This window comes from Ricinus communis, chromosome 1 (assembly GCF_019578655.1).
Source record: "Ricinus communis isolate WT05 ecotype wild-type chromosome 1, ASM1957865v1, whole genome shotgun sequence".
Classification (NCBI taxonomy): Eukaryota; Viridiplantae; Streptophyta; class Magnoliopsida; order Malpighiales; family Euphorbiaceae; genus Ricinus; species Ricinus communis.
In genome coordinates, this window is record NC_063256.1 from 6,424,281 (window position 1) to 6,440,783 (window position 16,503).

A 16,503-nucleotide genomic window follows, 5' to 3' on the forward strand; every position below is an offset into this window, starting at 1 on the left:
GGTTGAATTTGTACCTTAGGGCCTTATGCTCACTAGACAACACAAAGGAATTGTAACAAACTATGTTGTGTTCTCGCTCTTCCGCACAGTCGTTTTTCACTTGACCAAGACTCGAGACTACCTTAAAAATGAAAATGGTGATTTTGCTGTATGAATTCAAGGTCGACCACCAATTACATCACCGGTCTATTTTCAAAGATTAACTCATGCCCAGGCCACAAAGGTCATTAATCCTCACTCTATTGCTTGATTTGAACCCCCAACTTTAGTCAAATGCTCTTGAAAACTCACAAGTCATCTCACAATTATTAGAATTAGCACTTCCAACTACCTCACTAATTACACACTTAGCCTTATTTTATTCCATACATATATCAACCCAAATTTGAATTTAAAAACTTCAAAGCTTTTGAATTAGATAGTCAAAATTTGTCATTTTGTTCATCCAAATGCTAACAAGTATCTTCTCAAATAATATCAGAAATAAAATATTATCTCTTCATGAATAACCCAAAACTTGATACAATGTTAACCATGACTTTAACTTTAAAGATATCAAATTTTAATCCGTGTTCAAAAAAAATGATGATTTGGAAGTTTTTGATTTATCTATTATTAATACTATATTTGATTGAGATTTATTAAAAAATTTATTTTATTTGAGAAAAAGATACGAGAGATAAAATAAAATAGAAATAATAATTCTAAAAATTATATTTTGGTATTATGAAATATATTGATTTACTAACGTGAAATTTATTTGAAAATTCTATCTATTTTATTATAATTTATTTTATCTATAACTAATTTTATATAAATTTAATTATTTAATATTTTAAATTAACTATCATTTCATTCAAATTACATAAATTTTAAATTTTTATAGGTAAATTTCGTAAATTTCATAAATTTTATAACTATGATGTGAAAATAATATTATACTAATTTTCTATGCTGCAGCTTCCGTTCCATCCTTCATTGGGTTGGAATGCTGACATCTTTATTATATATGTTTCGTAAATTGTAATTCCTTCTCTGCCTTACTTTTGAAGATAAATAGGTCTAACCATCTAAATTTCAAAATATTATTCATTATTTTAAGTACTTAGATTTTTATTGTAAATTAAAGGCTACTTCTAAAATGAAATAAATGTAAAACTCTATTATATCATGAAAATTTGAATATGGTCATATAACATTTTCTTTATATTAATAATTTCAAAAAACTGTTATAACTTGTAAAATGTGTAAAACAAAATCATTTGATTATTTTTACTAATGATTCCATTCAAAATCTGATTTTTTTAGATATAATAAGAATTTACAATATCAAAAGATATCAGATGGCTTTGCAAGTCCATCATTGTTTAGCTATCTTCTCCTTCAGTTGCCAATGAAGAGTTCAAAGAACGCATCTCCACGGCAAATGATCAATCCGGACCACACGCTCGGCCCAAATAACTTATCCTTCTGCAAGTCTTGCTACTTTCCTGGCGACAAGGTTATATCATATTATTAAGCATCCATAGCAAACGAAGGGACAGGCTCAGCCCATGGCAGATCTTGAAAAAGAGTTTCCACAACGTGCAGAAACCTTCACAATCACATTGTTCTACCAAGTTGCTGTCTCTTAAAAAGGAGCACAAGCATGCAATCGAATCTAAAGCGAAACTACCTTTCTTTGCTTTTCTACTTTCTCGTATTGTTTTCCTTGGCATTCTTTAGGATAATGTCATAAGCTGACAATAAAGTCTAACAGGCAGGATTCCATGCTGTACTGTACCGTACACAAGTCTGAAAATATAACTCCAAGATTCTCAATCTCTTCTTTCTTTCGTCCCCTTCCATCTTTTCTGTATTCTTTCTTTTATGTACAAAAAGGTTGAAAAATTATTGACGTTCCGTCTTCATTTCGCTCTACATCCTCCTCTTATAATCTTTTGTTAGGCACATCTCACGTTTGGGGTTTTGCTACACAGCATGCATTTAGTACCCACTAATACTTCAAGGGTTCATTGTTAAAATAAGACCACTGCACTTAAACTTCCAAATCAACCTTTTAGACCAACTGAGTTCATCTCATTCTCGGGGGATTTGTACTCCTCTTCTCTGAAGAGCTCCTCGCGGAAAGCTTTTCGAAAGAATGCCACGCGTGATTTCTTCATACTTCTCAAGCTGTTAAGATTATCATTCAGAATCTGCACAACCTGCCGTTCATTTCCAAATGCATATCAACTTAATGTTTATCTTGTGCTTGTGAACTAAATGAGAACTCTGCTGTATACTACAGAGAAAAAGTATATCCCTGAATAGCAATTTTCTATCTGATGACATTGCAACAAGAATGATTGATAAAGGTTGTAAAATACAAGACTCTGACATTTATAGGAACAGGTGCTTACCTGAGTTATTTTAGGCCTCCTTAAGGAAGACTGTTGTATGCATAAAGAAGCAGCCAAGAGTATGAGATTCATTTGTCTCGCATTATAGTCATTGCCAAGAGCAGGATCAACCAGCTCTCTGATCTCATTCTTCTTGAGCAAAGGCTTTGCCTGAAATAAATAAATAAATAAAATAAAATAATATCAGATAATCATCATCCATTTTGATGTACTGCTATAGGCATTCTGTTTAATAGAGGCAGGAAATCATACCCACAGGACGAGACTTTGCTGCGAGTAATCAAGTGCTCGTCGTCCAGTGACTAATTCCAACAGCAGTACGCCAAAGGCAAAAACATCTGTTTTTTCATCTACTATACCATGCATTAAGTACTCTGGAGCAAGATAGCTGTGGCAGCGAGAAATGGAACTAAAATTGTTTAGTTCATTGGAGTCTCTAATAGAATAACAAAAGAATGAAAACGAGTTTTAGCTTTACTAACCCAAATGTACCCTCGAATTTAGATACAACGTGGTGAGTCCACTGCTGTGGTAGCCATTTTGCAAGCCCAAAATCACATATCTGAAGTAAATATCAGAAGTGGACAACAAAATGTATCAGATTAAAAATTAGGATTCATTCATTTAAAGATGATATGAACACAGGATAATGCCTGGTAGGTCAAATAGTACCTGAGGCTCAAAATCTTCGGTAAGCAAAATATTAGCAGCCTTGATATCTCTATGTATTATTCTTCTCTGGCAATCCTCATGAAGATATCGTATACCTTCAGCTGTTCCTACTGCAATCTTATACCTGATATCCCATTTCAATGTCTCTTTGGAACCTATTAAGATGAACAATTTTTTAAATGGTAAATATTCTGATTCTGTAAGAATTTTACAATTTCAGATTTCAAGAAAAGAGAACGTGGAAATGATGATCTTACCAGAAAGCACAGAAGCTAAGCTCCCATGTGGAGACAACTCAAGCACAAGGTGCATTCCTCCTTCAATTCCATACCCGATTAACCTAGCTGTGTTCGGATGGTTTACATGAGCCATAATCCCCATCTCAGATAGGAAGTCACCTACAATCTCATCAGCTGTTCCTCTTATTAGCCGCTTAATAGCTACTAATTTCCCATTTTTTAAGCACCCTTTGTAAACTTCAGCATAACCACCTTTTCCAATCAAATTTTCTGCACAAACCAAAGTCAAAAGTCTTTACAATTTCATCCCAAAATTTGGATATTTGCTTGAAAGAAACTTGGAACTTGGAAGTGTAGCGAAGATATACTAACCTTGGCTAAAATCATTGGTTGCAGCTTGGAGTTCAGAGAGAGTAAAGCTCATTCTTGGGCAATTCAAATTGTAAGAATCAGAATCTGCAAAAAGATTTGGTACCATTTCTCTCATACTGGAGCTCCTTCTCAATGAAAGTTTTAGTACACTAAGAGGATGCAATGTGGCTAAAGGTTTCTTTGTTCTACTTTTTAGCAATTGGAAAAATCCACGCCAACGAGAAACGGGTTTTGAACTTTTTTGTGAGTCGAAGTCTGATGTGGGCTCTTTTGAAGAAGAGCTTTCTGATTCTTCACTTCTAAAATAGTCTTCAAGAACCCCAACTGGAGAGCTTGTGTCCCCCTTTTTCTCCATATCCTAGAAGACCAATGGAGTTACGGGGATAAGCTTTTTTTAAAGGTATCAACTGAATATCGGAAGGCAAGAAGTTATAGGATGGAAACTTCACCTAAAGCGGGAACAGAGACAGAGAACAGAGCACCTGAGTTTTCTTATCCTGTTTCTTGTATTGGTAATTGACTTCGGCAAGCTTGCTCTGTTTCCTCTGCAATAAAAAGTAATAAAATGACTTCACATATCAGAAACAAGGCCAAGTAATGAGTAAATTGTAAGAAGGGTAAAAGAATCTAAAACATACCTTAGAGCAACTGCAATGATATGAAACTAAAGGCTATTGTTACAAAGAAGAACTGAACACGTATTACAGGAGACAGACGAGAAAAGTTGAGTTAAGAAAGAAATTCTTCAAGAATACACAAAGAACCTAAACTCTAAGGATTACATAGAAGAAAGCAAAGAGAGGAAGAATTCAATAAGATAACCCGAAAACAGAAAGCAAAGAACAAAAGTAAATAGAGGAAGAATGAGGAGAAGGGGCAAGGGAGTTGTGGACAAAACCAGTCAGAAGAAAGGAGGTGAATCTATGTTAAGAAAGGGAGAGGGAGAAATAGTTTGCAGAGGAGACAGAGGCAGACATAAATTCGCAGTTACTCCAACAAATCACTGCTCTCTGCTTTCATAATGGTCAGGGTTTTCCCTTTTCTTTTTCTTTTTTAGATTTTTTAATTTGGTTATAACTTATTATTATGATCAATTTTAGCCACCTGAAAAAGCAAAACAATGTTGGATTTTGTAAAATATTTGCAGTTGCTAAAAGATTTATTTTCTTATCCGTTTCACAGCTGAGGCTCAATGGTTGCTGGTCAGAGCCGGCTCTTTTCGGTCTCTCTCTTGGGATGTTGTACCTTGTCAGAATCATTGGACCACGTGCCTTTCCGTCTTTCTTATTTGTGTTTTTATTTTTCTCCTGCTTTAATTCATTTTGCTAATGCCAAGTCTTTTTTCTTTTTTTTTTTCAACAAAATACTATCAATAAATAAAATTCCCGGCTTTAATAAATTACAAAGCATTGGACCACGTCATTTCGTATGTTATAATAAGAAAAACTCTTATGTAATGGCATTCATAAGAATTTAATGATTAACAAAAGAAATAGTTTAATTATATTAAAATTGAGTGTTTATTAAATTTTAAATGATGCTATACGTCTGCGAATTTCTAGATTTTTTTATAAGTTCAATTTTTGAGTAATCCAATTTTAGTTTGATTAAAGTTATAATTAAATTTTGTAATTTTTAAGAACATTATAAATCTTGATGCAGTGATATTTATTAGAAAAAGAAATAATAATTCAGTCAAATAAAACGAAACTAAAAATTTACTGTTTACTAGTAAAGCGGTAGCCAGCCAAAGGCAAAGCCAAAAGAGTACGAATGAATTGCTATCATGAAAACAGAAGGAAATTGGCGACACCTCTAAGTATTGTATCAAATATCAATCCTTATTCCGGAGCCGAGTTATGATTGTGCTTTGCTTCATAATCATCTCAATCTCATTACTGACTCCATATACTAAAATTAAGATTACTTCTACATATTTAATTTGGGTTTTTTAAGAATAATAAAATAAAACGAATACTTTAAAATTAAATTTATGATAAAATTTTGAATAACATATATCGATTTTTACATATCATTTGTCAAAACTTATTATGTTAATTGTTCTGTAATAGAAAGTAAACCACTCATCATTAAGGTAAATAAATAAATGTAACTTGTTAATAAATGTTGGTAACTATGATACATACTTGCTCCACAATCATGTCAAAGTAATTAGTACAATGACTATGCATAAATCAAAGTTCAAATCCCTCACGCAATTAGATTTGGATTGCAAAAATGATTCTATACGGACACTCTTTTTCTTTGTAAGCCTAAATTAAGAGATTTAAGATGCAACTAATCATACCCCAGTATATATATAATTAAAATTGTCAACCTTTCCAGAAAAGTTTTGGTGAATATACAAACATCCCTTCTCTTTTAAGCTTAATAATTGACACAGGAGAAGCTGTATTATACAATTTACAAGCCACTTTTAACTAAGCTTGATTCATATATAAGCAGTGTCACCATTAATTTGTTTTGTGGGTTGGTGGCTTTTTTTTATGTCTTACGTTAAGGTTGATATTTTCTTGTTAAGTTTGATTCATACTACGTTAACACTTTGGTTTTTTTTTTTTTGGTATTTAAGTTTAATTTTTCTAAGACTTGGTTAGTACTTGGAATTATACAATAATGTAAATATATAAGTTAATTTTTAATTATATATGTGTTCTCATCCTACGTTTTTAAATTTCAAGTGTTTTGCTCTTTGAGCGTCTTATTTTAATAAAATTAAAATAAAAATAATAAAAAAATAATTTTATATTATAAGAATTTGGTAAATTATTAAAAATATATAAAAAGTCAAACAAATAGTGTAATTATTATTATTAATTCAATAAGTTAAATGAACATTTCGAGTTTAAAACTGTCATATGAGTTTTGTTTCGTTCGCAAACTTAAACCATGTGTGGCCTAGCACACTTGATTCATCCGGTGTCAAGATTGCTAGTAAACCTTCTCACGAATGCCAAACTCGGCAAGATGGCAACAATTACGCCAACGCAAGTATGCCTAAGAAAAAGGTACAAAGAGAGCACAAGAATTTGGAAATATATGCTTCTATTACTTTGTTCTCAACCATGTACAAATAAGGAATGGAGAGAGTATTTATAGGCATGGATGACTACTATTTTCACTTTCTTAAATGAATGTTCTAAAATGCTACTTATATCCATACATGTTTAAAATATTTTAGAGTAATCTACATGTGTGTAGAATATTCTAGAGCAGTCTAGTATATGCAAGAAGTGCCTACACTAGTATTTTAGAGAATTCTGTACTATTCTAATACTTTCGGCAAAAAATTTTAGACTTGAGCTCCATGTTATGACATTCTCCCTCGCCTAATCGAGCAACACTTCCGTTGCCTTCTCCTCGTAAGCTTTGATTTGCTCCTCGAATTGCCACAGATCGTGAATATGCTCCCAATTTGTCTTACTTTCAGAAAGTTCCTTCTACTTGACAAGAAACTCAGTCGTTAGAGGTTGATTAGATTGTGGCACCTTACGATGAGAGATGATATAATCTATCTTTTTGTCATATTAAGCCTGCAAATTCAAAAGAGCTCTTTTAGACTTGCCTTGGCCTAGGTCATTGAGATCCTCAACTTTAGCATGCGCATATAAAAAATGGGATGGATCTTGATGCCTTGTGGAAGTTCCATCTTACACATCAAGTACTCTTGTCATGGATTGGTCAAGTTGAAGGAACCTTAAATATATAACTGTATTAAAATTCTTAAGAGAATATTTTATCATTCGTGAGAGTCTTATCCGATATATTTTACATTAATTATATATATATATAAATTCAGCAAACTTTCATAAATTAGAATTTATAGATTTGTAGTAGATAGAGGTTAAAAGAACAATGGCAGGCTAAAAATTGACCATGAAAAATTAATAAACTCAGCCCTAAATATATCCATATTTCGTTAAACAACTTAATTTAGATTTGCGTTGAAAATTGAAGTCGAGTCCACCACACATATCTGATCTCATTGCAGCAAGAGAAATATTTTAGAGGAAGAGTAATGCTGTGGAAGCTTTGATTATTATTTATTGTTATTATTATTTTGAAGGGAGGTCTGATTATCACTAATTTAAACGTCATAATCTCAGGGTAAATTAATTTAATAAAATGTTAAATATCGTATTTTAATTTATTTAATTTGTCATATAATATTATTAAAAAATTATCATTAATGAAAAAATGACCACATAATATTAAAAAATAGTTTTATAAAATTATTATACATGAAAGTAAGTGGCAAAAATTGATGCGATGCAACATTATATATTTTTCAAAATTATCCAAATTCAGTTACTTGGAAGTTGAGTATTATGGTTAGTACAAACTATAAAAAGGATAAAATTAATGCTTCTGGATTTTACTTTAAAAAAAAAAAAAAAAAAGAAGATGAAGACTTGAAATTGAACAAGTGAAGAAGAATAGTACCATGTGAACCAAGCAGCCCATGATTCTGTCACGAGTTCAAATTGAAGAAAGGCATAAATTAGCAGATGAATTCCTATCTTGCAACTGGACACTCAATTACAGAGCAGCCCCAAAATCACATGTGTCGGGTGAATTTTTGACTAATCTCTAATTAGACGCCATGCCAAACACTGGGCAACCCTTGAACATTATATAATGGCAAACATGTTAAATGAATTGGCTCCAGCCTTTCAAATTTCTAATACCTTCGGTTAGTATGCATAGGCAGATGATAACATATCCCATATAAGAAAAAAATAAGAGTGTATTCATTTAAGATTTTTAAAGATTTTGATGAATTTAAAAGTCACGGTGTATTTAATAATGATTTTGAAACTTTTTATATAAAAAACTTTTTAAAAATTAAAAGGTATTTAATTACAATTTTTAAAAGTAAATTTATATTTAAAAAATTAGACATATAGACCTAAACTTTCATATATTTTTAATGACTTTTTATATACTATTTATGAATAAAATTTCTCAAAATTTTTCTTTCATTTTTCATTAAGATTTCCATAAAATTTTTTTTTATATTTTTATTTAAAATTTATTTTAATCATTTTTACTTCTTTTACTATATTCTCTATATTAAAATATATAAAAAATAATAAAATTTTAAAAGTTAAATTTTTTTACTAATAATATATCTTTTTATATTTACACATACAAAAAATTAATTAAAATTTTTTAATCTGATTTTAAAAGGGTCTCATAAAAGATATGAATTTAAAATAAAATATATAATGAATTGTTTTGAGCAATCAACCCCACCATTATATAGACTACTAGATTTTATTAGAAAGATTATTTGGATAATTTTTCTATTGGTAAGTATAATTGTCGATTTAAGTATTTATCAAATAATTTAATAAGTATGATTATTATTAGTTTAAGTATTTATCAAATAAGTAATAAATAAAATATAATAAGTATAATATTAATTTGGTGGTTTAATTGAAAACAAATTATAATATTATAATTTTATTTAAAAAATTATTCTCCTTATAAAAAAATAGTATTCATGTTGTACGATAAAAAATTTAAAGCTATTATGAATTTAATACAACGATGAAATAAAATATGTTATTTTGTATGTTTAAAATAAATGAAAAAAAAATAATAAAATTTAAATAATTAAATAATAATTTATAAAAATTAATAAAAGTCCATAAAAATATTTTTAAGTAAAATTTATAAAAAATATTTATTAAATTATAAACTATGTAAAAATTATTAAAAATTTTAAAAATAATTTATTTAAAAATATTTATAATATTTTTTAAAAATCTTAATTAAATGCACCTTTCCAGCGGTAAATAACGACCGCCCGTTGCTCAATGATAGAAAGAAGAACGAAAGGAAGAAACAAAAGATGGGGAAGATTTTGGCCCAACTCCAAGCTGAATGTGTTTTTTTTTTTTTTTTTTTCTGAAGTATATCTTTGGGCCAGAAAATAACCTTACCCAAAAGCAGGACTATCGTATTGTATAAATTTCAAGTCCCTTGTGCCATATTTTGCAGAGATAAGTACAAAAAGCAAAAAAGTAAATGCAGTTATAATTTTGAACTATATGCATCTTTTTGTCTCAAAAAAAGTCTCTTGTATGCTTATTCCTACTTTGTATCTAAATATCTACTCCAAGTTTTGACTAGAATACTAACTTTACGTCCTGAAAATGAACCATGAGATTTTTCCTGGAACGTACTTGAATAGATTTTTCATGCGCTACTGCTAGCAGGAAGTAGTAAATGCAATTGAGTAATTGAAAAAGTGTTTCCAAGCCTAACATACTCTAGAAAATAAAAACGCCATCACGGCTGCTATTGCTAAGCAAGACACTCTTCTGATAACTCTCCATATATTGACAAATTGATGGAATTAACCATAAAAGCACATTTCACATCCTTAAAGCAGGATTAAATCATTTTTGCTAACTGCTAGTAGAAGACAATACTAAAAAAAACTTGTAATTTTAAATAAAACTTAAAATTCATAAATTCAAAAAGGGGATCCCTTTGGCAGCTTCAATTCAAGCCTCTCGACGTTAGGCCATGGATTGGCCCACAAAATGCAGATTAACCCAGCAAAGCGAGTCCGAATCTGTACTTAACAGATGCAGCAGAGTTTAAATTACTAATGATTAGTCGTGGGGTCCAATCATTCAGATTTATGCTGACGTGGATTTTCGGATTTTGAAAAACGGGAATTTTCCTCGATGAAGTTTTGACGGAAGTTTATTATTTACATGCTATTGTCGACCGATATTTCGTATGCATGCAATCGGAAAAATGGACCCACTTGGCTGTCAAAAGTTGAATTGACGAAAAATAAAATTAATAACTTTATATTTTGTTTAATTAAAGTTTGTTCTTATCAATCTATCAAGCAAGGGGTCCCAACTACTAAAATCAACTATCTGGAGGTGTTCACAGAATAAGTCACGTGGTAAATACTTTTCATATTTGTTCTTTATTAAAGGTTTTTCAAAGAAAAACTATAAATGATATGATACTATAAAAGAAATTAGTACAATTGAATGGCCCTGAGATTTAATGACGAAAATTGAAAATTAAATTAAAGTAATGCTATATAACTCTCTTATCTTTTATTAATTTAATGATTATATGACTCAGAATTATCTGGAGTATATATTATCTCTTCATTTTAATGTTATTATTATTATTTTGATGAAAATTTAGTGTAATTATTCAGAATTATATTAAGTAAACTCAACTGCTGTTATCAGCAGAATTTAATTACTTTACCCTAACAAACACAATCTTTTACTAAGGAAGAATAGTAATCAATCAGTAATAAAGTCAATTCAATTCCATAACAGGCGTCCTGACTGACCAATTAGATGTCTATCAAAGAAAATATAACCGATAAACCTTTCTAGGAAGCTGCCAATTATGGTCTCTCAGACTGTCAAAATGGCTGCCTGCTATACGATACTCCATTGGAAAAACACCATTTGCTTTTCTTTTTTAACTTCTTTTTAACAACTCCCTCACTGATCTGATCTCCATGAACGAAAAACCCTAGCTTCTCAATGTCCCTCTTCCGCCTTCACAATCTCCTCTTTTTCTTCACCTTACTATCTCTCTGCCTGACCCCAACTCTCGCTGCAAACGACACCGTTTCCTGCCCGCTCAACTTCACAATCCTAAGCAACATAATCGCCGACTCAAAGCCCGCAGGTTTCGGACCCAATCAAGAGTGCCAGTACATCAAGAACGGTTTACGATTCGTCCAATCCTACTATCTCCAGCACAGTAACTCCTTCTTGCCTCCACTCAGCTCAGCCGAGTCATGCTGGCGCGTTTACCAGGATTTTGTTGACAAATTCATCTCCAACTTCGATATTCGCGCCTCTTGCGGTTATAACACAAGCTGGATCTCTGAAGGATGCATGAATATCACTACAAAGTCACAATTTGAAGCCTTGATCCCTATCTCTTCCTTTAATGATGTCGCTATCAATTGTAACCAGTCCTTGGAAAATAATTCACCTTGTGCGGCTTGTACTGCAAGCTTGTCGAGACAACAAGCGTCGTATTTGACTGGAAAATCAGTTGGGAACTTGTCTGATTGTCAAGCGTATCCCGCGATTTATGCTGGTGCGTTTTTAAATAGGTTTGGTCCCACTGATAGAGGTACTGCTAAGTGTTTGTTTTTGTTAGATTTCGAACCCAAAAATCCGAGGCATAAAAAGAAAAAAACTTTGATTTTTGTTTTGGTTGTTGTGATTTTGGGTGTTGTTTTGTCGTTAATAATTAGTGGGTGTTGGTATTTTAGGAGAATAAAGAAGAAAACCAGGGAGAGAAGTCGTAATAGAGGAACTGAGATTACGGGTGGTTTGAGTTCTGGGTTAGAGGGAATTAGTGAAAGTACTACTTTTGCTAAGTTTAAATTTGATGAGATCAAAGAAGCTACGAGGAATTTCTCTAGGGATCATATTATTGGAAGAGGAGGATATGGTAATGTGTATAAAGGTATATTGCCTGATGGGTCTCAAGTTGCTTTTAAAAGGTTTAAGAACTTATCAGCTGCTGGTGATGCTAGTTTTGCGCATGAAGTTGAGGTTATTGCCAGTGTTAGGCATGTTAATCTTGTTGCTCTGAGAGGGTATTGTACTGCTACAACTCCGTTTGAGGGTCATCAAAGGATAATTGTGTGTGATTTGATGAAGAATGGGAGTTTACATGACCATTTATTTGGAGGTGTTAAGGAAAAGCTTAGTTGGCCAATTAGGCAAAATATTGCATTGGGGACTGCAAGAGGATTAGCTTATTTGCATTATGGGGTTCAACCGGGCATAATCCATAGGGATATTAAAGCTAGTAATATACTTTTGGATGACCGGTTTGAGCCTAAGGTGGCGGATTTTGGACTTGCAAAGTTTACGCTAGAGGGTGCAACGCATTTGAGCACTAGGGTAGCTGGAACTATGGGATATGTTGCTCCTGAGTACGCTTTGTATGGGCAATTGACAGAGAGAAGTGATGTTTATAGTTTCGGCGTTGTGCTTCTTGAGCTTTTGAGTGGCAAGAAGGCACTCGCTATGAGTGGTGAGAGCCAACCTTCTCTTGTGACTGATTGGGCTTGGTCATTGGTGAGGGAAGGGAGAACTTTAGATGTTATTGAAGATGGTATGCCAGAGTTAGGCCCGAATGATGTTGTAGAGAAACATGTTTTGATTGCACTTCTTTGTTCCCATCCGCAGTTATATGCTAGGCCAACTATGGATCAGGTCGTGAAAATGTTGGAAACAGACCAAGCTATTCCCACTATCCCAGAAAGGCCAATTCCTCTTGTAGCTGAGATGGACGATATTGAGAGGTCAGTAAGCAGTAGTGGCTCAGGTCAGCTCTCTAGTTCCACTGGCTACCAGTTATATACATTTGAAAGTAATCGCCATTCTAGCTTTAAGGATGAAAGGCGTAGTTCAGACTCCAGACCTGTAGAATTGTTGTAAATTATGTAGATTGGGTAGAAAGGATCAAATCAACTCTCCAATGGTAGTTCCACTAAATTGGTATGCTTACCTAATTGATTTGTCGTTTTAGATTCCACGGTTTCTGCACTTGGTGCCACCCCTCCCATTGTAAAGATATATGAAAAATTAAATTTAATTCTTTAAAGTGATATAGCATGACTATATTTTTGCCCATATTTTCTGAAAAAAACAAGAAAAAGAAAAATTGCCCATCTGCTGATTTCTGTACTGTTCTGTATCTGGATCTAAAGGTATGATAACTAACAAATGTGCAATGTTATCAAGAAGGATAAGCAAATGCATAGTCTGCCATTGCAGTATGTTTTTCTTTATTCCATTTAGTGCTAATGATAAATTGTATATCATTTTTGCTTTGCACATTTACATTATGACTCCCACATTCATAAATTGACTGAAATAACACATTTCTCATTTACTGAATAGTTGGGTGGTGAGATTTATATAAAAGATAACAGGTAGTCCATTTCTATACTTTCTTCTTGTCTGGACTTCCTTTAAAAGTTTACGAGAGAATTGTTGTGTGCTATTGGATGCTCAGTAAAAGCTTGCCGTTTTATTGAATTTAATTCAGAAAATTCGAAGTTGGGCTAACTGTTGGATGAATATGATGGGGACCACCACATAGACCCAAATCCTCTTTATCTGACAGAAATTTCTTCAAGCTGTAAAACGTTGTATGGACGAGAAAATTGTGTCAAAGAAGCAATATGTACACTGAAATTTGCATAGGAAGTTCAGACAATTATTTCATTTCTGGCTGAAATCGTGACATGAAAATGCTTTGCAAATATGTTGATTAGTAAATGCACAGCATTCTGTATTTTCTAGCTTTTGGAGGGAACGAAACACTTTACACAGGCACTGAAAGCTTGGTGTTTAGGAAAGGTTAAAGGCTTTTGAGATGCTCATGAAAGATTGAAACTGGGAGCATATGAGGTGCAGCTCAAGTTACTGTAAGAATGTTAAGTGTAATTCTTTATCATCTGAGGTTATACGATAGAGCGTGAAGATGTTCAACTGGAACATACAGGGGAACTTAATCCATTGTAGATGAATTTCTATGATTATCGAGATATAGATAAACCATATATGGTCAGACCAGATTTTTCTGTCCATGAAGAAGGGGACAGTTAGCCTGCTAGACCTGCTTCTATTGGAAAATGATTGTTCATTTTGGTTTCATTCTCTTGTTAATCTACTTGCAAATCTTAATTTTGGAATCGTATTCCTATTTTAAGGATGAAAGAATACCATTAAGATCAGGATGTTTAGTGCTGTACTAGGCCACTGCTTATCGGTAATGAGAGGCAGAAGTGTCGAGCCAAATCCAAGGCATTAAAATACAGATTGAGATCTTCTATTATCCAACTTGAACGTGACTTGTAATGATTGGGAATGTTGTTTTAGCGTTGAAACAGGGTTAAACTTCAAAGTCAAGACATACTATATTTGGCAAAATGCATTATTAAGTACTTTGAACGATTTGAAATTTTTGGATATTATTAGAAACTGTTAAAGTTAAATTCTTAAAAGTAGATAATATTATCAGTTGGATGATATAAAGATGGAACACTTGAGATTTATAACTAAAGTGGTAAGAGTATTTGGTTTTAGGAGAGATGGATGTGCGTTAAGTGAGTTTTTACCAATACAAACCTTTATTTAGTCCATAATCGGTTAGATCTCTTAGAAAAGAAAGTGTTAAAATAGTGGGTTCCAGTGAAAAAACAAAAGAAAAGAGACGTAAAATGGATCTCAATCCAGTAATAGGTTACAAATTGAGAGTATGGTTTTAACAAATGAAAAGGCCTGACGTTAGTAGGAAACCAGAACAATAGAAGAAGGCCCTCCACTTAATGAACTCACTCGCGTGGCTCTTGGCCTTTGAATTCACTGATTCTCCATATTTATTCTTATTATCTCACCACTTTCTACTTCCTTAAATTTCATTTCTTATCATTACTAATAATTATTTCTATGATAAGAATCTCTATATAACTTGAATTATTTTTTTTTTAAGAAAATGAAATATAGAATAAGTGCAATTATCCATCTGTTATTGGTTAATTATTTAGATTAGAATGTCATTTATTTATCAATGCAGCTTCTTTAATTTTAGGGTATTATTTGCTTCCCTCGTGACCAGTAACCAATAAATAAATGCGAGGTATCAAATGTTTTGTAATATATCATTAAATGGATGATGTGTACTGAAATAGGTCACATCAACATTGCACAATAAGAATCAAAGAAAACTCACATTAATTAATTAAAAGTTTATGGGACATGATTTTTTCTCTAATAAACACACAATTAACAAAATGAGGAATCCAATGTTGTCACTTAGCTCTTGCAAGTGAAGTTGGTGCCAAGAAAAATAGATTTTTGAGTCAAAATTTAGCAAATTCTAAGGACCACTAGAACAGATCCAACTTTCAATTAATATTCAACTATTGGGTTGGACTAAATTGAATGGGTTACTCGAGTTCATAATTTACAATAAATAAAACAAGCTCCACTTCACAATCTACCAACTTTAGCGATCAAATGATGATCATTTTTTTTTTCTTGGTATCAGATTGTGCCAGTTTTGTTAGGTGGTTGTCTTTAGCTGGTTACTTCACAAATTTCTCAACCAAAGGAGTTTCTTCTTCTGTAAAGAAGAACACACACACACAACTAACCTTCAGAATCTGAATAGAGGGTGAACACCGAGAACTGCAAGTCAACTATTTGTTGCATAAAATTAGTTTGGCAAACGTCTTCCAGAGGCAAAATGAACCTTTCTATAACGATTTTCGACATTAAATATTTAAATTTGGATGCTGGATCACCCATTACTATAGGGTTAAATACATGGTAATAGAGAAAATAATTATATGAATTCTTCGTCTTTACTCAAATAAAAAATTATTATTGATCATAAAATATTTATTATGATATTTGATATCACAAAAAATATATTTAAGTAATTCTTTTATATCTAAATTCTAAAAATAATGTCCATCCGGTTATTTTAATTTTACATTTTAAATTATATTAAGAAATAATTATAAATAGTTCTTGATTTGCTTTATTATGTATTCTTATTTTTATATTTTAAAAGAGCACATTTCACTTTTCTTAGATTTTTGTTGAGGCTACTGGAATATGAGATAATAAAAAGAAAATATAAGATATTAACGGTATTATTATTATTTAACGATTTGATCATTTGTGTATTATATAGCAAATTATTTTTTATAATCTATAGTATAAAAAAATAAAATATTACATTAATCATCTAACAAA

At 31.8% G+C, this 16,503-nt stretch overlaps 2 protein-coding genes across 3 annotated transcripts; one reads left to right on the top strand and one right to left on the bottom strand.

Annotated features, from left to right (window-relative positions):
* Window positions 1–1,261: 1,261 nt before the first annotated feature.
* LOC8285836 (receptor-like cytosolic serine/threonine-protein kinase RBK2) lies at window positions 1,262–4,859 on the bottom strand. 2 transcript variants are annotated; one of them, XM_015722716.3, is made up of 9 exons: window positions 4,324–4,859; window positions 4,168–4,230; window positions 3,686–4,043; window positions 3,332–3,583; window positions 3,075–3,229; window positions 2,885–2,964; window positions 2,655–2,790; window positions 2,403–2,552; window positions 1,262–2,207 (listed from the first exon to the last, which is right to left on the bottom strand). In XM_015722716.3, exons 3-9 carry the CDS (start codon window positions 4,038–4,040, stop codon window positions 2,052–2,054), a joined length of 1,284 nt encoding a protein of 427 aa, XP_015578202.1. In that variant the 5' UTR covers window positions 4,041–4,043; window positions 4,168–4,230; window positions 4,324–4,859; the 3' UTR covers window positions 1,262–2,051. The 2 variants fall into 2 exon arrangements, with proteins under 2 accessions (XP_015578202.1, XP_015578201.1); XM_015722715.3 differs by having other exon boundaries at window positions 4,135–4,230; window positions 4,324–4,858.
* Window positions 4,860–11,039: 6,180 nt separating this feature from the next.
* On the top strand, window positions 11,040–13,365 carry LOC8285837 (probable LRR receptor-like serine/threonine-protein kinase RKF3). Its single transcript, XM_025158368.2, has one exon. It carries the CDS (start codon window positions 11,245–11,247, stop codon window positions 13,168–13,170), a length of 1,926 nt encoding a protein of 641 aa, XP_025014136.2. The 5' UTR covers window positions 11,040–11,244; the 3' UTR covers window positions 13,171–13,365.
* Window positions 13,366–16,503: the final 3,138 nt, after the last annotated feature.